The 23,994-nt window shown below is 44.7% G+C and overlaps 1 protein-coding gene across 1 annotated transcript in view; it reads left to right on the forward strand.

Annotated features, from left to right (window-relative positions):
* Positions 1 to 23,994, forward strand: part of slc17a7a (solute carrier family 17 member 7a) — a gene marked incomplete at both ends in the record, with an annotated part of 91,937 nt that overhangs the window by 61,299 nt on the left and 6,644 nt on the right. The window contains 4 exons of the mRNA XM_084330911.1: positions 6,628 to 6,714; positions 8,039 to 8,181; positions 20,919 to 21,068; positions 22,345 to 22,477. Of these exons, the coding sequence (XP_084187037.1) occupies positions 6,628 to 6,714; positions 8,039 to 8,181; positions 20,919 to 21,068; positions 22,345 to 22,477 (513 nt within the window). The remainder of the gene's footprint in view (positions 1 to 6,627; positions 6,715 to 8,038; positions 8,182 to 20,918; positions 21,069 to 22,344; positions 22,478 to 23,994) is intronic.

Here is a 23,994-nt window from a genome sequence, read left to right on the forward strand (position 1 = left end):
ATGTTGCTGCTTCCACTCTGAAGCCTCTAGACACGTCATGTTGCTGCTTCCACTCTGAAGCCTCTAGACACGTCATGTTGCTGCTTCCACTCTGAAGCCTCTAGACACGTCATGTTGCTGCTTCCACTCTGAAGCCTCTAGACACGTCATGTTGCTGCTTCCACTCTGAAGCCTCTAGACACCACATCATGTTGCTGCTTCCACTCTGAAGCCTCTAGACACGTCATGTTGCTGCTTCTACTCTGAAGCCTCTAGACACGTCATGTTGCTGCTTCCACTCTGAAGCCTCTAGACACGTCATGTTGCTGCTTCCACTCTGAAGCCTCTAGACACGTCATGTTGCTGCTTCCACTCTGAAGCCTCTAGACACCACGTCATGTTGCTGCTTCCACTCTGAAGCCTCTAGACACGTCATGCTGCTGCTTCCACTCTGAAGCCTCTAGACACGTCATGTTGCTGCTTCCACTCTGAAGCCTCTAGACACGTCATGTTGCTGCTTCCACTCTGAAGCCTCTAGACACGTCATGCTGTTCCTTCCACTCTGAAGCCTCTAGACACAGACTGAGCTTTAGGTCCTCAGACTTCAGACTGAACTTGGAAAGTCATCCTTTTGTTATAATGCCCCGGCTTCTTGGAATGATCTTCATCTCACTAATAATCTATATCCCACTAACCTGTGGACAGGTATGTCCTAAAACCTAAAAACATGATTACAAATCTCTCTCTTTCAGTCCGTTTTTAATTTAATCTTTATTTTGTGTTATTATCTGTTTTAAGGCTGTCATGTATTGCGTTAATTAGATTAATTAATTACACAGCAAATTATCGCGTTATGAAAATGAACTCAAAAGTCAAAAAAAATAAAAAAAATATAGATATATATTATTTTTTTATCTCATTCATTCCATACGAACATAGAATAAACATTTACAGACTTTTTTTTTAAATGGTCCATTTGCATGTTCTTGGTATCTGATTCTAGGGACATCTATGGATCTCAGGGAATGTATTCCCTGTGTCAGAAATACTGTGTCTGTTACTAGGCTTGAGTACATTGTAATGAATCAAATGAGAATAGCAATTCAATTATTATTACACCATATATAACACCATGCTAAAATTTACCAGACCTGAAAAATCTAAGCAAATGAATGAAAGGAAGATGATTAAACAGAAGGTTTTGTAGATACAGTACTGAATTCTGCCATCCGGACACATGCTATTTGAAATATGATTATAGAATATAAAATATCAGGCCTAAAATGGTTATGCGATTAAAATGCGATTAATTAGATTAATTAATTACTGTAGAATTCTTGACATCATTGTAGATGAGAGCGCCTCAAAAACGCTGCACAGACGTTCCAGCGCCTTATGGACTCTGTGCTACGAGACTTAGATTTTATTTTTGTATACTTGGATGATATCCTCATAGCCAGCGCCTCTAAGGCTGAGCACATGTCCCACCTCTGGATGCTTTTTGAGCGGCTAAATGAGCATGGACTGATAATCAACCCGGCCAAATGCCAGTTTGCGCGGTCGACCATTGACTTCCTGGGGCACAGAGTCACTAAAGAGGGAGCGGTCCCTCTTCCCATGAAGGTGGAAGCGGTGATGAATTTTCCCCGGCCGCCCACGGTTAGGTCACTGCAGGAGTTTCTCGGAATGATCAACTTTTATCACGCTTTATCCCAGTAGCGGCTCGTGGATGCTTCGCCACTAGGGGCGCTATACCAAACATTTTGCAAACATGTACAAGGCACACATTGGCGAATATTATCACCATTGCCATCGATCAATATCACAGTCAGTCAAATGCAACCACGTTTCCAATAGCCCAACACAAACACGCACATCTCTCTCTCTCTCTCTCTCTCTCTCTCTCTCTCTCTCTCTCTCTCTCTCTCTCTCTCTCTCTCTCTCTCGCTCTCTCTCAGATGATGTCAGATCCATTCAATAATAATCACATTTGTATATCTCGTCATTTTAAACAAGTTACCATTCATTGTCTGAGTGGTTATGCCCCACACGCGGCGAAATTAGAGAGAGAGAGAGAGAGAGCGAGAGAGAGAGCGAGAGAGAGAGAGAGAGAGAGCGAGAGCGAGAGCGAGAGAGAGAGAGAGAGAGAGAGAGAGAGAGAGAGAGAGAGACCACGGCGGGTGCAGCATAACAGAAGAGAGAGAGAGAGAGAGAGAGAGAGAGAGAGAGAGAGAGAGAGAGAGAGAGAGAGAGAGAGAGCGTTAGTTAAGCATTAGCTGAGTGGCTAACAGCAGCTAAAGTTAGCTTAGTTGGCTAAGAGAGAGAGAGAGAGAGAATTAACTCACTTTGTTTAATTGAAACGTGGTCCAAAAAGTGTATGTCCACTGACTGTCCCCCAGACTGTTGTCGATGTATATCCATTCCACTCACTGCCCACTGTCCAGACTCCAGACTGAATCACAAGTTCACAACACACAGCTTCGAACATGTTGCAAACTGTGGCTAAGGAAAAAACTGGCATCGCCGCGTCGGCCAATCAGAGAGCGTCTCCGCGAAATGCGGCTATGGAAATTCTAGACGGAAATTCTAAACGCTTGACTAGACCGCTTCAAATCGCGCCCGGATTCCAACATAATAGTCATATTTCAACGCACTATGCGTTACGCACTGATTGGCTGTGACGGATACAGCGATCAAACAGTGACGCGCACTCAGAGTGCTATCGCGTCTAGCCCGGGCCGAGAAATACAAACAAATAAAAAAATAAAAAAAGTGAGTCACTTCCTGTTCCTGAAAACGAGTATTTTTTTATTTTATATAGTAACGTTATATTGTGCATTGGAAACACAAACATACTTAAAATGAGTAAATATTATTCATTTTAAACATGTTTATATTATTTATAGGGCTATAAAACAAAAAACAAAAAGATACTTTTTCTTGTTCTACTCTCATATGGCCTGAAGGGGGGGCGGCGCCCGTGCGCCCCTAGTGGCAGAGCCGCCACTGCTTTATCCCCCAGGCGGCTCGGATTATGCAGCCTTTGTATGAGGCCCTTAGGGGTAAAGCGCCAAAACATGCTGTCGACTGGTCTGCAGAGAGAGACAAAGCTTTTCTGGATGCCAAGGCTGCCCTAGCCAACGCCACCATGCTGGCACATCCTTCCTTTAAGGCCCCGATCTCCATCACCACCGACGCCTCAGATTTTGCCGTGGGCGCAGTGTTTGAACAGTGGGTAGGCGGGGCTTCGCAGCCACTCGCTTTTTTCAGCCGCCAGTTAAGCCCCAGCGAGCGGAGGTATAGCACCTTCGATCGGGAACTCCTCGGCCTCTACCTTGCCATCTGCCATTTTCGTTTCCTGCTGGAGGCCCGCCAGTTCACGACCTTCGTGGATCACAAGCCGCTGACGTTCACCATGGCCAAGGTGTCTGAGCCATGGTCTGCCATCAACAGCGACAGCTCTCATATGTCTCAGAGTTCACCACTGACATTCAACATGTGGCAGGTAAAGCAAACCTTGTCGCAGACTGCCTCTCCCAGGCTGTAGCGGGCGCCATTTACTTGGGGCTGGATTACACCGGTATGGCAGCGAACCAGGCTACCGACCCTGAAGTGCGAGATTTCAGGTCAGCCACCTCAAGCCTGCGGTTAGAGGATGTGGTTTTTGACAGCGCTGGCACCACTCTCCTGTGTGATGTCTCTATGGGACAGCCCCGCCCCATCGTTCCCACAGGGTGGAGGCGGCGTGTTTATGACGCTGTCCACGGCCTCTCCCACCCGGGAAAGAAACCTACGCAGAGACTAGTGTCCGCCAAGTTTGTCTGGGGTGGGCTTAGGAAAGATGTGAGAGACTGGGCTGACTCCTGTTTTGACTGCCAGCACGCTAAAGTGTACCGTCACACCAAGGCCCCTCTGCAGCACTTTCCTGTACCTGAAAGGAGGTTCGACCACGTGAACGTTGACCTAGTGGGCCCCCTGCCCCCCTCACACGGCTTCAGTTACCTCTTTACTATGGTAGACAGGACTACCCGTTGGCCAGAGGCAGTTCCACTCTCAGCCACGACGTCTGCCGAGGTGGCCAGGGCCTTTATTGGAACCTGGGTCGCCCGGTTTGGCACTCCAGCCGACCTCTCTTCAGACCGGGTCCCACAGTTCACGTCCGAGCTCTGGAACACGGTCGCCAAGAGCCTGGGCGTGAAGCTACACCGGACTACGTCATACCACCTGCAGGCCAATGGGTTATGCGAGCGTTTTCACCGCTCAATGAAAGCAGCACTTCGGGCCAGCCTTACTGATAGCGGCTGGGTCGACCGGCTCCCGTGGGTCATGCTTGGTCTCAGGACGGCCCCCAAGGAAGACCTTCAGACCTCCTCTGCCGAGCTGGTTTACGGTCAGCCTCTGCGGGTGCCAGGGGATTTCATCCCTAACATTACTGCCCCCTGGTCTGCAGCCCAGCAGCGGACGGCACTTCTGGAGAAGGCTAAGGTCTTCACACCGGTTCCCACCTCACAGCATGGCCTCCCCCGGTCGCACATCCCTACAAGTCTGCGGTCAGCGGAATATGTTTTCATCCGTCACGATGCCCATCGGGACCCTTTGCAACCTCCATACGATGGTCCGTTCCGTGTCCAGGAGGCTGGAGACAAGTACTTTGTCGTGGACATGGGCGGGAAGCTGGAACACATTTCCATAGACCGCCTTAAACCGGTTAACGTAGACTTGAGCAAACCTGTTGGACTGGCCCAGCCCCCACGGCGGGGACGACCCCCTACCTTGCCCCGACTTCCAATTAAGGCCCATGAGACCCCCTCGCCACCTATCCAGTGCCCGAGTGGCCGTAGGGCCCCTAAGGTTTTCCCTACAGAGGCGCCGGCCTCTACAGGGGTCAGGCGGAGCCGTTATGGCAGGGTTCTCCGCCCTCCTGTTCATTGACTTCTTTTGTTATGATGAATTCTGGGGGGACGTATGTAGTGGGTTCTATAGACATAATTCACCATTGTATTGTTTTGATGTGTTGATGGGACACTGTCACTTTAAGGAGGTTGGTTTTGGGGTTGGGCTGAGAGAAGACGCCCTGGTGGGATTTCATTGATAAAATGTTTGGTTACTATGAGCTGTCAGAGGCTAGCACGGCATAGTTCTGACAGCTGTCACTTGTGCTATAAATGAAATAAATGACACACAGCTTTGTGTTGTCGCAAGATAGAGATTGTGCGTTTCTCCTTTCCGACAATTTCTACACCTGCCTGTTTCTTTTTTTTTTATATATCTTTTTCCCCCTCCTTTTTTCCGATTTTTCTCCCATCCCACTGTTAGTCGTTATGCCAATTCCCAACTCCCTTCCTGGTTGTTGCGCACCCCCGCCTACTGTTGGTCCGGGAGGCCGGAGACTATCACATGCTATCCTCCGACACATGTGTAGCCAGCCGGCAGCCAGCCTGGCAACGCAGATTCTTACTGGGAGAGTGTAACACATGGAAGGTCACACTACCTCCCTCCAGATCCTTCCTTCGCTGAGCAGGCGCCCCGACCGAACTGTAGGAGTTTTTTCTGTTTACAACGCCCAGAACCCACCCACCAGCTTTCCCACCCCTAACACTGCCAATTGTGTTAGTATGAGCGACCAGCCAAGCTGGTAGCAACGCCGTGAGCTGGGCTCGAACCCAGCGTCTCCAGCGTTGGTGGCGAGCGCCTTGCCCACTACACCACCTAGCCGCCACCTGCCTGTTTCTGACTTCTGTCTACCACTGTATCCTGTCATGCTACTCTGTTCACCATTTGTGAAGCTCCCTGTTATTCCTGCTGTGCGCGGAATAACCCTTTACCTCGTTTTTCCCTGTGAGTCCTCTCCTGCTTCCTAGCCACGTTTTCCAGCATTGCTGAGGTTTTCTTTCCGTGCTCACAGTTCGCTTTTGTTTTGTACCCTGTAACGTGTACCCTTGTTATTACTGCGCAGTAAAGCCCTTTCATTGTACCCTACTCCGTCGACTCTGCCTCCTCTCTCTCGTTATCATTGTTCAGCATTTGTGTGAAAGCGACCTTAGTCGTTATGCCAATTCCCAACTCCCTTCCTGGTTGTTGCGCACCCCCCCCTACTGTTGGTCCGGGAGGCCGGAGACTATCACATGCTATCCTCCGACACATGTGCAGCCAGCCGGCAGCCAGCCTGGCAACGCAGATTCTCACTGGGAGACTGTAACGTGTGGAAGGTCACACTACCTCCCTCCAGATCCTTCCTTCGCTGAGCAGGCGCCCCGACCGAACTGTAGGAGTTTTTTCTGTTTACAACGCCCAGGACCCACCCACCAGCTTTCCCACCCCTAACACTGCCAATTGTGTTAGTATGGGTTCTCTTCACCTCCCCTCGCCACCCACCGTAACATGTATGTGTATGTATGTATGTATGTATGTATGTATGTATGTATGTATGTATGTATGTATGTATGTATGACATGTATGTATGTATGTATGTTGTATGATCAGGATGTTAAGTCTGTGTCTAACCCTAACCTGTTGCAGGGTCTATCTATGTCTAACCCTAACCTGTTGCAGGGTCTAACATGTCTAACCCTAACCTGTTGCAGGGTCTAACATGTCTAACCCTAACCTGTTGCAGGGTCTAACATGTCTAACCCTAACGTGTTACAGGGTCCTACGCTGGGGCGGTGGTGGCGATGCCTCTAGCAGGGATCCTGGTCCAGTACACTGGGTGGCCTTCTGTCTTCTATGTATATGGTTAGTATCAACAATCTAAATCCAATTATTCAACCTAGACCCCCTTTATGTATTATATACAGTATACATTAATATATATATATATATACATATATATTGTCGGTGGGGCGAGAATGGACATAACGGACAGTTCAACACCAAGCCTCAAACACACACTGTGTAAAAACGGAATACTCATGCTTGGGCAAGATTGTGGATGTAGCTGGGCCAAGCTTAAAGGATGGACATGCTGTGGCTAACCTGCTGGGTCCGACACATGGAATATATTTTAAAATGGTGGACTGAACATTTTTCTTTGGAAGATTTTTATCTTTTGAGGATGTACTGTGTGGGGGAGGAGACCCCAGATGAAGAGGACCTTTTTCCAGAGGTGGATCTTTATCCAGATGTTAATGGCTGTTCTGGGCATTTATTAGACGAAACATATTTGAAAGGGCTTGACTTATATACTCTTGGTGGAAAGGATTTGTATAAGTGTTGTGTCAAAGCTCTCAACGTGGGCAAGCTAAACGGAAAAGAGGACTCTGTGTGGAGAAAAAAACGTAATGTGATTTTAGACCAGAGAGCTTTGTATAAACTCCCCTCAAAGACTGGAGATTTGCAGTGGAGACTTCTCCATTGAGCTGTTGCTGTGAATGCATTCATATCTGTTGTGAATCCTAATGTGTCAAACGAATGTCCTTTCTGTGGAGGCGTGGAACATATCTTCCATTGTTTTTTAGAGTGTGGAAGGCTCAAGTTTTTATTTGATATATTAGAAATCTTGTTTTTGTCTCCTAACGAGGAGTGGTCCAAGGCTGTTTTTATATTTGGAGCTGGTTACAGGAGAAGTGATGCTATTAAGTGGAAACTCATCAATTTCCTGTTGGGTGAAGCGAAAATGGCAATATATCTTACAAGAAGAAACTAAATCGAAAGAGAAGTGGTTCAGGAGTTGATCAGTGTGTTTTTAGCAATGGTAAGAGCAAGGTCTGGATAGATTTGAGGTTTTACAAAGAGATGAAAAATGTAGATACTTTTGTGGAACAGTGGTGTTGTGTTATAAGGATGTAATTTGCTCGGTGGTGGATGAGGAGTTAATATTCAGGGTGGTTTTCATGTGAAAGTGCTGAGGGCGTTTTTAAGTTGTATATGGTTATGTGGTTGGAGTTGCAGTTAACACTTGCATGTGTTTTTTAGTTTTGATGAGGAGATGTATTGATTGTATTGATACATTCCTCCCTATCTCCCTCTCTCTGTCTCTTTCTCTCTCTGTCTCTCTTTCTCTCTCCCTCTATCTCTCTGTCTCTCTCTCTCTCTGTCTGTCTCTCTCTCTCTCTCCCAGGCTGCTTTGGTATCTTCTGGTATTGCTTCTGGATCCTGGTGTCGTATGAGAGCCCAGCAGCTCACCCCACCATCACAGTAGAAGAGAGGACGTACATCGAAGAGGCCATTGGAGAATCCGCTGGTTTCCTCAACCCTCTCCAGGTACACAGTAGAATCCGCTGGTTTCCTCAATCCTGTCCAGGTACACAGTAGAATCCGCTGGTGTCCTCAACCCTCTCCAGGTATACAGTAGAATCCGCTGGTGTCCTCAACCCTCTCCAGGTACACAGTAGAATCCGCTGGTGTCCTCAACCCTCTCCAGGTACACAGTAGAATCCGCTGGCATCCTCAACCCTCTCCAGGTACACAGTATAGCGGCACGGTGGTGTAGTGGTTAACACTGTCGCCTCACAGCAAGAAGGTCCAGGGTTCGATTCCCGCTTGGGGACCAGGTTTCCATGATGCCAGTTACCCAGGTGGGGTATCTCCCAGGCCTTTCTGTGTGGAGTTTGCATGTTCTCCCCGTGCTCGCAAGGGTTTCCCCCCGATAAGATAAACCCAATGGAAAAACATGCACAACAACAAGATCGCTAATGCTGTGGCGTCCTTGACGAAGACGGACAGGAGCACTTGGATTGGTCCCCTGGCGCGGCTCACGTTGACGCCTGTCTGCTCCCGGCTGCCCTAGGGGGGGAAGGACGACGGGATGGGTTAATCGCAGATACGAATTGCATGCATGCATCGCATGTGTGCCGATTGATGACCTCTGAGCAGGTCCTAAATTATATTAAGTAGAATCCGCTGGTGTCCTCAACCCTCTCCAGGTACACAGTAGAATCCGCTGGTGTCCTCAACCCTCTCCAGGTACACAGTAGAATCCGCTGGCGTCCTCAACCCTCTCCAGGTACACAGTAGAATCCGCTGGTGTCCTCAACCCTCTCCAGGTACACAGTAGAATCCGCTGGTGTCCTCAACCCTCTCCAGGTACACAGTAGAATCCGCTGGTGTCCTCAACCCTCTCCAGGTACACAGTAGCACTATAATTGAACAGCTACAATTGAACATTACAACAGTAGGGATTCCATTCCCAAATGTGACTCAGCACAGATGTCAGGAAAGTACCGGTTCATACCTTCAAAATAAGCCATACTTTTCAATGTATGAGTCATGCTGATGACACACTACTTATTCCAGAGCTAATCAAATCAAATCAAATCAAATTTATTTATAGGGCCCGACAACACACGTTAATGTCCCCATGGGCCGTACAGGTCTTCTTTAAACAAGTCAAGAAGAAAACATAACAATAAGTCAAGAACAGAACAAGAACACCATAAGGTCCAAACATTTTTAGATGAATGCAAATAAATGAAAGAATGCAAGCACTCCCAGACATACCCCACGCGAAGGTAAGGAAAAACTCACTAAAACCTAACAATAGGGAAAAAAGCTCCACAGGCAGTGTGGAGGAGAGAAACCTTAGAAGGGCCATTCAAGGGGGGATCTCCCTTCTTAGATGTTGGTGATAGTAGTGTTGCAGACAGACAGTTGGTAAGCATGCACTCATGTGTGTAGTGAAACACAGATGAGTGCATGCAATAGCAACTGAACATTTTGAAAGATTAAAGATAGAGCTAATAGCGATAGCAACTGAACATTTTGAAAGATTAAAGATAGAGCTGATAGCGGATCTATTTGAGGCACAGGGGCGGCGCAAAGAGGGTCACGTCCTCCCCGTCTTAGTCACGGGACATTCAACACTCCGGTCATTGCTCAGGGACAGCCGGAGACAGGGAGATAGGGGGCGGCGCAGAGAGCCTAGTGGATCCATTGTCTCGGAATGGATTTGGTAGCTGTCATTCTAACCCTTTCAGAAGCTTTGTGGTCCAGTCTTGAACTTTCCATAAATGTGTCTCCATAAATCCATTTAGTTAGATCCAGCACTGAATGTATCTTGTGATTATTATAAATCTTCGATGAGAGCTGCGCTCTCGTGCCTGCAGGCGCATCACAGCCATGGCAATATTCATGATATACCAGGCTTATCGTGTATCATTGCTTAATTGCTTAATAAGGTGCTGTAGGCTTCGAGTCTATTATTGCTTTTTACAGCAGGTTACACCGTCGTGGAAAGCGACCCTGAATAAATCCAGTTCGATCACAGTGCACCAGCACGTCATATACTTCTGTAGACGATGGGCTAATACTCTGGCAAATATTTTACGGTCGGCCCCGAGAAGACTTAGGGGCCTATAGCCCCCTCCCCCCTGGTTCGCAAACCTCAGCGTCATCCTGGACCCCACTCTCTCATTTGACCCCCACGTCATCAAAACCTCCTACTTTTACCTCTGCAACATCGCCAAAACCAGACACTGCCTCCCCCCCCCCGCTGCTGAATCCCTCATACACGCCTTTATTTCCTCCCGCCTGGAGTACTGCAACTCCCTCACTGACATCACTTCCCGCTCCCTCCATAGACTCCAGATGGTCCAGAACTCAGCTGCTCACCTCCTCACTAACACCCGGTCCCGTGACCACATCACTCCTGTCCTCCACTCTCTCCACTGGCTCCCGATTAACACATTGGACACCAGACCCGAGATAAGTCGGGTTAACTCGCCGAACGTTGGGCGCCAAACCCGAGAAAAGTCGGTTTTCCTCGTTATTTCTTTTATCCGATATTTCCATTCATAATCCATCGAGGCAGCCTGATGTTATCATTGGGAATGGGTCTGAGATCGCAAACATCCAATACCGCCGCCTAACGCCTTGCGGCCGGTATTGCACATCCTTGGAAACCCTCTGTCTCAGCCTGTACGTCGGCCTAATAAGTCCGGTCTGGGTTTTCCTAGTCGGGCAGGAGTAACGTTTATAACACATGGATTGGGGAGAATCAAGCACAGCCGGTTCATGTGCTTTGGTGGATTATCTTGGCAACACGATCGACATCAATACTTGGAATGGCGATTAGATAATTGGAATATTCTTTTTGCAGTACATCCTAGTCAAGGTAAGGGCTATATGCTATCAATCTTGCATTGATCCAATAATTCCTTCCCCGCAATCGGAGTGTGTGTCTGTAATGTACTGTGTAATGTATTCCGTTGGTGACGATCGAAGCATAGAACCCCCCCCCCCCCACCCTTTCATGCATGCATGATGAAACATAATACCGATAATCCAGCGTTGATTTCAGATTGATTGTTGATCCAAGCGAGCAATGGCACGGTTTATAGTGACATGCACTAAACGCTGTTTAGCGGCGTTTCCTGGGATTACACAGAATTGCTCTAAAACTATACTCATATTCACCACGGTATAAAACGGGAATGTATGGATGAAAAAAGTTTTTTGCATCTTGCCCGGAAGAAACTCAATGACAATTGACTATATTATTAGATCCATAGCTATAATATTTAATATAGTTTTAGCACTGCAAACACCGGCATGTAGCCCCATTCATTACAGCGCTGGCACACACAGCCATACGGCCCACAGCGACATCTGGCGCTGAATGTGTTAACCCTTGTGCTGTCCTAACGATGAGGGAGCTCACTGGGCTTAAGGGAGAGGAAAAGATACATCATGTTTAAAGCCATATAATTTTAACTGTTTACTATTTAAAAAAAAAATGTTTACCCATGTTTAACATTCATAGCCTATTCTCAAGATATCTGTAAAAAATTACACATATTTTCGAATTTTAACCACTTAAATTAGTGTTTGTTTGATACCACGTCAGTTTTTATTGAAAAAAAATGTTTTTTCATCGAAAAAGACGGATACATGTTTGTTTTGACCATATTTCTAATATTTATTTTTGATAAATACCAATTAGAAATATCTCGACGAATTACCTCTGAATACGAATCAAAAAAAATATTAAAGATTCGCTCACTAGTTCGACCAGAAACGGAGTTGAGGCGAAACTTTACCAAGTGGTCAACTGCGAGTGCGGTTCAAAAGAAACGGATACATGTTGTTTTTGACCATATTTCTAATATTTATTTTTGATAAATACCAATTAGAAATATCTCGACGAATTGCCTCTGAATACGAATCAAAAAAAATATTAAAGGTTCGCTCACTAGTTCGACCAGAAACGGCGTTGAGGCGAACGTTACGAAGCGCTCAGCGGTTCGAAATGTTGTTTGACCATATTTCTAATATTTATTTTTGATAAATACCAATTAGAAATATCTCGACGAATTACCTCTGAATACGAATAAAAAAAAATATTAAAGATTCGCTGACTAGTTCGACCAGAAACGGCGTTGAGGCGAAGGTTCTGTCTTAAAAATCCACTCGCTCCCAGAGTCACCCCCCCCCCCCCACCACCACAGAGTTTTTCATCGAAAAAGACGGATACATGTTTGTTTTGACCATATTTCTAATATTTATTTTTGATAAATACCAATTAGAAATATCTCGACGAATTACCTCTGAATACGAATCAAAAAAAATATTAAAGATTCGCTCACTAGTTCGACCAGAAACGGAGTTGAGGCGAAACTTTACCAAGTGGTCAACTGCGAGTGCGGTTCAAAAGAAACGGATACATGTTGTTTTTGACCATATTTCTAATATTTATTTTTGATAAATACCAATTAGAAATATCTCGACGAATTACCTCTGAATACGAATCAAAAAAAATATTAAAGATTCGCTGACTAGTTCGACCAGAAACGGCGTTGAGGCGAAGGTTCTGTCTTGAAAATCCACTCGCTCCCAGAGTCACCCCCCCCCCACCACCACAGAGTTTTTCATCGAAAAAGACGGATACATGTTTGTTTTGACCATATTTCTAATATTTATTTTTGATAAATACCAATTAGAAATATCTCGACGAATTACCTCTGAATACGAATCAAAAAAAATATTAAAGATTCGCTCACTAGTTCGACCAGAAACGGAGTTGAGGCGAAACTTTACCAAGTGGTCAACTGCGAGTGCGGTTCAAAAGAAACGGATACATGTTGTTTTTGACCATATTTCTAATATTTATTTTTGATAAATACCAATTAGAAATATCTCGACGAATTGCCTCTGAATACGAATCAAAAAAAATATTAAAGATTCGCTCACTAGTTCGACCAGAAACGGCGTTGAGGCGAACGTTACGAAGCGCTCAGCGGTTCGAAATGTTGTTTGACCATATTTCTAATATTTATTTTTGATAAATACCAATTAGAAATATCTCGACGAATTACCTCTGAATACGAATCAAAAAAAATATTAAAGATTCGCTGACTAGTTCGACCAGAAACGGAGTTGAGGCGAAACTTTACCAAGTGGTCAACTGACCTGCATTATGCTCCGGGCGCTTCGATGTACTGCCCCGGCCGGAATATTCGGCTCGGCTCGCTGGTGAAACAAGGACCAGAGGTGATCCGCGCAGTACACTTCCTCGTTGGCGCGTGCCGGCTATGGGGGTCTTGTTTTTCGCCGTGTGGCGCGCTGCGGACTGCGCGGTCCGGTTCGCCTCTGGTTCTGTCTTGAAAATCCACTCGCCCCCCCCCCCCCCCCCACCACCACAAAACCTGTGTGCCGAGTTTCAATCACCAGCAACCCGCTTCAGCATAATTCACCTCCCCCTGACTTGTGGCAAAGTTATCTGTGGAGCAATGACGCCACCATGAGTTTTACATCGGTAACAGCACATCCCAGCAATTGCAAGGTCCTTATCTCGTGGAATATGTAAAGGATGGCAAGATATAGAGAGAATTGAACGAATAAGAGCAGATTTAAAAATGCTTAAAAATGCCGTTTTAACGTTGAAGTGGATGGGAGTAGAAAAAGTAACTAGGGGTGAACGAGTCACTAAATCTGTAACTACTATTTCTAGAGTGTTTCATGTTATAAGCTTTTCACACAATGAACATATATGTAAAATTAAGATATTTACCCAATTTCATGAAATAATAATAAACACAGACACCGCTGTGCTCACACACACACTCAAAATATTTCAAAAAAGTAGAAAAAGCGACTAGGGGTGCACAACGTATCCAGTTCAAACTATCACTCCTCACCTTCAAAGCCCTCCATAGCCTGCCCCCCCCCCCCCTACCTGACTGACCTCCTTCTCCCTACCGCCCCACCCGTTCCCTCCGGTCCTCCTCCACTGCTTCCCTCATCGTCCCGTCATCCAAACTCAAAAGTTTTGGTGATCGGGCCTTCTCTCGTGCTGCACCCCGACTCTGGAACTCCCTCCCTCTGACCATCAGAGACTCTCCCACACTCTCCACCTTCAAATCTAAATGTAAATCCCAACTCAAAACCTACCTGTTCTCCCTAGCATTTAACCTTCCCTACCCATAACCACCCTCCTCCAACCTGTCGCCCCCCTCTCCCCTTCCCTACCCTCTCTGCCTCTCCTCCCCTACTGGCTCCTGTATTTTGTTATCTGTTACTATGGCTCTATGTTCCTGTATATTCATATTGTTCCCTGTTTCCCTGTGGTTCTATGCTTCTTTGTTTTTCTTTTTGCCCACTGTCAGCGACTTCGGGTTATTGAGAAGCGCTTTATAAAATAAATGAAAAAATTATTATATTATATTTTTGAGTAATAAAGAAATAAGCCATATTTACATCTCTCGAGAATCCCCCAGAGAACAACAAAATCGAATCTACAGTCTGACATGTGGTAGTCTACACCCTCCCCAGACTGACAGTAGGGCAGCATGTGGTAGTCTACACCCTCCCCAGACTGACAGTGGGGCAGCATGTGGTAGTCTACACCCTCCCCGGACAGTAGGGCAGCATGTGGTAGTCTACACCCTCCCCAGACCGACAGTAGGGCAGCATGTGATAGTCTACACCCTCCCCAGACCAACAGTAGGGCAGCATGTGGTAGTCTACACCCTCCCCAGACAGTAGGGCAGCATGTGGTAGTCTACACCCTCCCCAGACAGTAGGGCAGCATGTGGTAGTCTACACCCTCCCCAGACTGACAGTAGGGCAGCACACCCTCCCCAGACCGACAGTAGGGCAGCATGTGGTAGTCTACACCCTCTCCAGACAGACAGTAGGGCAGCATGTGGTAGTCTACACCCTCCCCGGACAATAGGGCAGCATGTGGTAGTATACACCCTCCCCAGACTGACAGTAGAGCAGCATGTGGTAGACTACACCCTCCCCAGACCGACAGTAGGGCAGCATGTGGTAGTCTACACCCTCCCCAGACCGACAGTAGGGCAGCATGTGGTAGTCTACACCCTCCCCAGACTGACAGTAGGTCAGCATGTGATAGTCTACACCCTCCCCAGACCGACAGTAGGGCAGCATGTGGTAGTCTACACCCTCCCCAGACCGACAGTAGGGCAGCATGTGGTAGTCTACACCCTCCCCAGACCAACAGTAGGGCAGCATGTGATAGTCTACACCCTCCCCAGACCAACAGTAAGGCAGCATGTGATAGTCTACACCCTCCCCAGACTTTAATACAAATTTAAAATTTAAAAAAGTATTTATTGTGAGACTTGTACAGCACTTTGGTCAACTTTGTTATTTTTAAATGTGCTCTATAAATAAAGTGGATTGGATTAATGAATTAAATTAATAAGTAGTCTGCTCTCCGTTACACAGCCAACAACATTACATTATTATGTTGCAACCTTCGTCTATAAAGCAAACAATTATATAAATATTTATATGTAGTTAATAGAGACAAAGGCAGAATTCGACATAATTTGTTATTAAGACATGTTTTTATATGGGTCGGGACACTATAAAAAATACTATAGATAATTGTCAGTGCTGTAAAGTTTAAACCTTTTTAAATCTTAGACAAACTAAACACTTTGCTTTCATGAAATATTGTAAGCCGTCATTTGAGGCATCACAAAAGCAACACAATGAACACAAATCTGTCAGTGCCAAGTCCGACCTCATCTTAAATAACAAACGGCATTGCTTGTTGTAGTTAACAAAGAGAGGCAGAGTTGATTTTGCAGGTAAAAAAATTTAAATAAAAAAATAAATTGACTGACAGTAAGGCAGCGCCACAACCAGGAGGGAATTGGCATAACGACAAAATTGGGAGATGGAAGAGAAAAAAACCTGACTACGATATGTTTAAATTCTAATAGGGCAGTTCATTATAACTATTCATTTCACAATATGCTCTCCAGTGTCTCATATGATTGTAATCACGCAAACTCTTTCACCCTCCCTCTAGTAGCCTAGTTGGATCTCTCTCTCTCTCTCTCTCTCTCTCTCTCTCTCTCTCTCTCTCTCTCTCTCTCTCTCTCTCTCTCTCTCTCTCTCTCTCTCTCTCTCTCTCTCTCTCTCTCTCTCTCTCTCTCTCTCTCTCAATCACATGCATGGCTTGGCTCTCTCTCTCTTCAGGGCAGGGATGCAGCATTGCGTGACTACAGACTATCCAAACCAAATCAATGACATTAATAATTGAACCCGTGTTGCAGTGAAGAACCGCATAACTCAGTTTTGAAGTCAAGTTCATATCACCTGGTGTGTGAATGTGATATATCAACAACCTCTACTGTGTTTAACTGTGAATGAACACAACACTCTAACTCAGGGGTTCCCAAACTTTTCAGGTCGCGACCCCCAAATAATGGTGTCAGAGAGCCGCGACCCCCACAATTATAGGAGGTAAAAAATATATATAAATATAAATTATAATATATATATTTTTTTATATAAATGGAAATGTATGGTTGAAACATGCAAATGTTCAAACGCACACACACTAATAAGCATTGGAGGCTTTTAACCAGGGCTGAACTGGGGAAATCATTCAGGCCAGGAAATATAGTGCAAAATATAGCCCCAGTCAGGCCACTTTTTAAGCGGGGGGTCTGGGGGTCCCCCACCAGGATTTTTTTTGTTACAAAGACTTCATTTCCTGCATTCTGGTGCAGGCATTTTTTTATTTGTACCCTTTAAATGCCAGTGTTTGTGATGGCATCACAAATTATTGTTAAAAAACAGGCTAGCATAAATTATGTATGATTAGCAACAACACTGATTTTGATGGATTTTCAGTTCTTTTGTAATGTCAGATTGAAAAAAATACAATCTTTTATTCAACTTCAGCCCTGATCATAACACCACATATTCATTTTATAATTCTAACCCTTTAAATGCCAGTGTGTGTGATGGCATATATTTGCAATTTATCAAATGCAAAGTAGATTTTTCTGGGGGGGATTATTACAGGCTAGCATGTGTCAATGATTAGCAACAACAGTTTTTTGTAAGGGTCCCACCTCCACCAATCACATGCGGCTCCCTTTGTGTGTGTGTGAGAGTTCAAGTTTCTTTAATAGTTGTCATACATAAGTACAGAATACTTTCATACAAAATGCGTCTTACTGTTACGCTCCAGAGACTGTGCTAGACAAGATAGTATCAAATAACATAGTATAGCATGTAAATTAGAAGTAGAAAATGAGGTCGATGCAGAATAGACGTAACTGAGTTACCATATAATATACAGTGTTATATTATATACTATGCAGTGTACTAATGTACAATACTATATAGTGCAAAGCAGAAATGGGATGAGGTACAATTTAGGTACAATTTACAGTAAGGTGTACGAGTTGTAGTGCAATCCTTCATCAATAAAAAGAGCAAGAGAGAGAGAGAGATAGTTCTCCAACTTGTGTGAGTTGCAGTGATCTCCTGGTTGTTCCCCACCTAGGTTATCTAACTATTGCGCTGCTGCAACTAGAAACACTGGCCTGGCCTCCTTCTAAGTTCAGTGGCCTGACTGCATTAATAAATAAAAAATCTTTTTTTAGGATTATTATTATAATTTTTTTAATCATCTGGCTTATATCTCCGTGAAAACAGGTCTGATTATCCTAAGACTGGTAAAATAGATTCCTTACCTGAGATCAGATGTTATCCAAAAAGATTATTCCAATTCCTGATCGCCATTCCAAAAATCGATTGCTTTTATTGATCCAACGCTACATACTGTAAACACATATTACACGCTGTTCTGATGGTCCACAATGACTGGGATCATCTCCGGTTACATGCGTGAGAAGTAAAATGTGGATTCCGGATTTTTCTTTTCTCATCCATTTTCATTGAGTCCATTCCAAAAGGGTGCATTACCATCTGGGAGACGATAGGGGCGCTTTTTTCACATCTGAGCTCCTGATGGGGCTGGTTTCCCAACGGTAGACTCGGTTGATGAAATATGAATTCAGATCGCTAATAAAAAAGAAATCCCGCTAATTGTCGTGGTGGGCATTCAGGGGGCGGGCTGATAACACGTGTTATGTCGTTTTGGGCATTCAAAGTGTTAAAAGACCCAAGGTCGCTTTACATAGGGGGAAAAAATAACAAAGTAAGAAACATAGTGGACAGACACAACATACAAAGTGAGAAATTAGGGGTTAAAGGCCAAGTTGAAGAGGTGGGTTTTGAGCAGTTTTTTGAATGAGTCCAGAGTTGGGGCGTTGCGGAGTTCTGCAGGGAGGGAGTTCCAGAGGGTGGGAGCTGCCACACTGAAAGCTCTGTCCCCCGAAGGTCCGCAGTCTGGTTCGGGGGATGGAGAGCTGACCAGTGTCCGTGGATCGCAGGGACCGTGACTGAGTGTAGAGGTGGAGGAGGTCAGTGAGGTACTGAGGTGCCAGAGCGTGGAGAGATTTGTAGGTGAGCAGGAGGGTTTTGTAGGTGATGCTAAATAATAGATAATAGATAATAAAGTACTCAACCTCTACTGTCTTTAACTATGAATGAACACAACACTCTAACTTACCCTCTTTAGATAATAAAGTACTCAACCTCTACTGTCTTTAACTATGAAGGAACACAACACTCTAACGTAACATCTGAAGGAAATCGAGGTTTTTCGATGTATGTAATGGATATAATGGGGGAGATGACAGCATCTAAAGGGGCCAGGTCAGGTTATATATAAGGAATTACAACGAGACATTTATTAACTAAATAAAAAATACTATTAGGCTTTTAACCCTCTAAAGCCGGGCGCAACAGTTTTGTAAAACATTAAATATCTTTGGATTTGTTTGTGATAAAGACTTGCTTTATTGTATCGGAATCGATTGTCATCTAAAAATGTTGTGCATCTCTCAGAGAATGCGCGGATGTAAAGCATAGAATCTTGAAATATCTAGATTGGTTGTTTTCTCTGGACTGCATCTAATCCGCTGTATCTATCCATTTATCATATATCTATGTCTGTCACTATAGCCAATGGAAATGCTAGAAATGGTCACATGGACTGGGAAAACCAATGGAAAATTACTATTGTTTCTCAATAGTCCAGTGCGCTCCACAGAAAGGGCCGTCAGATAGACACATTGGTTGTGCGTAATGTAAGATAGGCCAATAAGAGAGAGGCGCTTGTCTCTGGTTTTATAATAAAATGGCAAACGGACAAAGGTTTAATGTTCAGTGCAAATGTGTATGTCGTTTACAGTTTATTAGGCCACCTATGCAGCTAGTTTATTTTGTTCATTATCTGCCTCTGCCACAAATGTATGTCTTAGTTATAAGGTGGTCTGTCACAGAGTTAAAATGTTTTCACTATCAATATATTAAATTAGCCATTGTTTTTTGTTTCCGGGCCCCCATACAAAAATGTGTCCCTCTGCCAAACTTAAACTTAAATCCCACTGTCTTTAACTATGAATGAACACAACACTCTAACTTACCATTTTTAGATAATAAAGTACTCAACCTCTACTGTCTTTAACTATGAATGAACACAACACTCTAACTTACCATCTTTAGATAATAAAGTACTCAACCTCTACTGTCTTTAACTATGAATGAACACAACACTCTAACTTACCATCTTTAGATAATAAAGTACTCAACCTCTACAACACTCTAATTTACCATCTTCGGATGATCTAATAATAATAATAACGTTGACATGGTTTTTCTCCACACAGACTGTATTCATACCTGGGATACACACTGTAGTTTGTAGCCAGACACCTGCTACTTTCCACAAACCCCTGACCCCTACACGCAAATACAGTCACTTTAATCACATGAGAAGAGGTCACTTTAAAGGAAAAAAACAAAACATAACTGGATGTTTTTGTATAGTATAGTTAGGATAACACAGTGACATATGGTATAACTGTATATTGTATAGAAGTGTACATTGCCTTTTGTATTTTATCTTAGTATTTTTATCATGTCTATTTTATTTCTATTCTATTTTATTCTTTGTATTTTTTGCACAATCGAAGCGGGCATGGCCACCTTCATTTCACTATATGTCTTGTTATGTATGTGATGAATAAACCTCTTGAATCTTGAATCACACATTTACAAACACACATGGATGCGCACACATACTGTATTTCTACACATGCACGCACACACACACGCGTGCACGCACGCACGCATGCAGGCAGACAGACAGACAGACAGACAGACAGACAGACAGACAGACAGACAGACAGACAGACAGACAGACAGACAGACAGACAGACAGACAGACAGACAGACAGACAGACAGACAGACAGACAGACAGACAGACAGACAGACAGACAGACAGACAGACAGACAGACAGACAGACAGACAGACAGACAGACAGACAGACAGACAGACAGACAGACAGACACAAGCTGACCTCTTGGTCTTTGATCTCACTATACGACCACACTATCACCTAATGCTTTTTATGCTGCGTATGTGTGTGTGAGTGAGTGAGTGAGTGAGTGAGTGAGTGAGTGAGTGAGTGAGTGAGTGAGTGAGTGAGTGAGTGAGTGAGTGAGTGAGTGAGTGAGCGAGTGGGTGAGTGAGTGAGTGAGTGAGTGAGTGAGTGAGTGAGTGAGTGAGTGAGCGAGTGGGTGAGCGAGTGGGTGAGCGAGTGGGTGGGTGAGTGAGTGAGTGAGTGAGTCTAACGACGTCTCTCATTCCTCTCTGTGGCAGAAATTCAAGACTCCCTGGAAAGCCTTCTTCACCTCCATGCCCGTCTACGCCATCATCGTGGCCAACTTCTGCAGGAGCTGGACCTTCTACCTGCTGCTCATCAGCCAGCCGGCCTACTTCGAGGAGGTGTTCGGGTTCGAGATCAGCAAGGTGAGCTGGTGTCTCTCTCTCTCTCTCTCTCTCTCTCTCTCTCTCTCTCTCTCTCTCTCTCTCTCTCTCTCTCTCTCTCTCTCTCTCTCTCTCTCTCTCTCTCTCTCTCCTTTCTCTCTCTCTCTCTTTCTCGCTCTCTCTCTCTCTCTCTCTCCCTCTTTCCACGCTCTTTTCATCATAACATACATGACATACAGATAGACAGTACTGGCACATCTATACATTTATGACATACCAGATTTACAAATACAGTACTGTTTTTGCAGGGTGATTATGGTTTATTTACATTGATGGTAACATTCCCGGTTATAGTGCAGTTTGAGAAAAAAGTATGTGTGTCGTTATTTTCCCTCTTAGCTGGAACAGGCAGAGGGAGGTGCTACAAAGAATGCCATCTAACAACACACTTCATATAAATCCTGCAATTTTTGATTGTTTTGACAATGGGTCATGACAAACCAATTACATAATCCAACATATGTGTAAACAACTAACATATTCCAGTTGACTGTATCTTTTTTGAATGAGTCGTTATGACGAAATCAATACATCCATTCATAAAGATTATTGTCCGCCATCTTGGTTTCATTCAGAAAAAGGATGAACGGCGGAGTCATTCGGAAAAAAAAGAAAAAAAATGTAATTTGGTTGTGGGCGGGTTCTGGGGTCACGTGGAGTGTGTTATACGAAATAACAACGGCTAACTTGACTGTTTCAGCCAATCAGAATCAAGAGATTTGCATGCCATTGTATAATACTTGATTTACCTTTCCTGGTGAGACTGTGGTGAAGCTCTGGAGGCAATGAAGGAGAGATTGATTTTGTGGAATCAGAGTATTTCAGTTTTTTCAGACACACTATAGATTTACCACATAAATACTGCAGTGATTTATTTTATTCCCGGGAGAGAGAGAGAGAGAGAGAGAGAGAGAGAGAGAGAGAGAGAGAGAGAGAGAGAGAGAGAGAGAGAGAGAGAGAGATCTGTACTAGTCAATATTATGCCATACAATGTTTAAAGCTATCTCTCTCTCTCTCTGTTTCTCTTCCCTCTCTCTGTCTCTCTCTCACACTCCTCTCTCTCCCCCCCCCCTCTCTCTCTCTCTCTATCCCTCTCTCTCATTCCTCTCTCTCTATCCCTCTCTCTCATTCCTCTCTCTATATCCCCCTCTCTCTCTCACTCCTCTCTCTCTATATCCCTCTCACTCCTCTCTCTCTCTCTCTCTCTCTCTCTCTCTCTCTCTCTCTCTCTCTCTCTCTCTCTCTCTCTCTCTCTCAGGTGGGCATGGTATCAGCCTTGCCCCACCTGGTGATGACCATCATAGTGCCCATTGGTGGCCAGCTGGCTGACTATCTCAGAATCCATAACATAATGACCACGACCAACGTCAGGAAGCTCATGAACTGTGGAGGTGAGGAGCTGGGGGGGGGGTACCAGGGGGGGGGGGATCATAGATGAAAAGGGAGTGTGTCTGTGTGAGGCGAGAGAGAGAGAGAGAGATAGACGGAGAGAGAGACAGAGAGAGAGAGAGAGAGAGAATGTAAACGTATGTTTCCCATGTCAATAAAGCCCATTTGAATTTAATTGAGAGAGAGAGAGGGGGGAGAGAGAGAGAGAGAGAGTGTATATTGTATGTTGGGTTGGTTTTCAAAATTGTTTTCAAATCCCTGTCTCCAAGAGCCTTAAAGCTACAGCTAGCTACACTCTCACACTCTCAAACTACAGCAAGCTACACTCTCACACTCTCAAACTACAGCAAGCTACACTCTCAAACTACAGCTAGCTACACTCTCACACTCTCAAACTACAGCTAGCTATACTCTCACACTCTCAAACTACAGCAAGCTACACTCTCACACTCTCAAACTACAGCAAGCTACACTCTCACACTCTCAAACTACAGCTAGCTACACTCTCAAACTACAGCTAGCTACACTCTCACACTCTCAAACTACAGCTAGCTACACTCTCAAGATACAGATACACTCTCACACTCTCAAACTACAGCTAGCTACACTCTCAAGATACAGCTAGCTACACTCTCACACTCTCAAGCTACAGCTAGCTACACTCTCAAGCTACAGCAAGCTACACTCTCAAGATACAGCTAGCTACACTCTCACACTCTCAAGCTACAGCTAGCTACACTCTCAAGCTACAGCTAGCTACACTCTCAAGCTACACTCTCAAGCTACAGCTAGCTACACTCTCAAGCTACACTCTCAAGCTACAGCTAGCTACACTCTCAAGCTACAGCTAGCTACACTCTCACACTCTAAAGCTACAGCTAGCTACACTCTCACAGGAACACTTTGTACTGTCATCTGGGACATTGAATCCTTGTGTTGTGTTCATTACAGCTCCATGAAATTATGTCAATGAAATAGCAATACTTTGTCTTATAGAGACTGTTACCTTATCATTTCATTGAGCTGTAATTAACACAACACATAAATAAAATAAATGGTGCATTTATATATTGCTTTTATCCAAAGCGCTTTACAATTTCGTTCCTCACATTCGCTCACACATTCACACACCGACAACAGAGGCTGCAAGGTGCCGACCTGCTCATCGGGAGCAATTAGGGGTTAAATGTCTTGCTCAAGGACACTTCGACACGCTGCTCAGGAGGAGCGGAAATCAAACCGGGAACCTTCCGGTTACCAGACGACTGATCTACCTCCTGAGCACTCACTGTCATCCCCAATGTCCAAGTATCCAATGTCCCCGATGACATCCCTCATGGCCATATTCAAACTCATTTACTTTCAATAACTGTCGTAACCAAATTAATGTGTGCAAAACTCTTTAGAGTTTTATTGATGTATTTGATTGTTGCCAGTGCTGGTCGTTGGATTAACCCTTTCACTGCCACACGACAGAAGGTTAACCCTTTACTATCACACAACCGATGTGTGTGTGTGT

The sequence above is a fragment of the Notolepis coatsorum genome (genome assembly GCF_963971535.1).
Source record: "Notolepis coatsorum genome assembly, chromosome: 15".
Classification (NCBI taxonomy): domain Eukaryota; kingdom Metazoa; phylum Chordata; class Actinopteri; order Aulopiformes; family Paralepididae; genus Notolepis; species Notolepis coatsorum.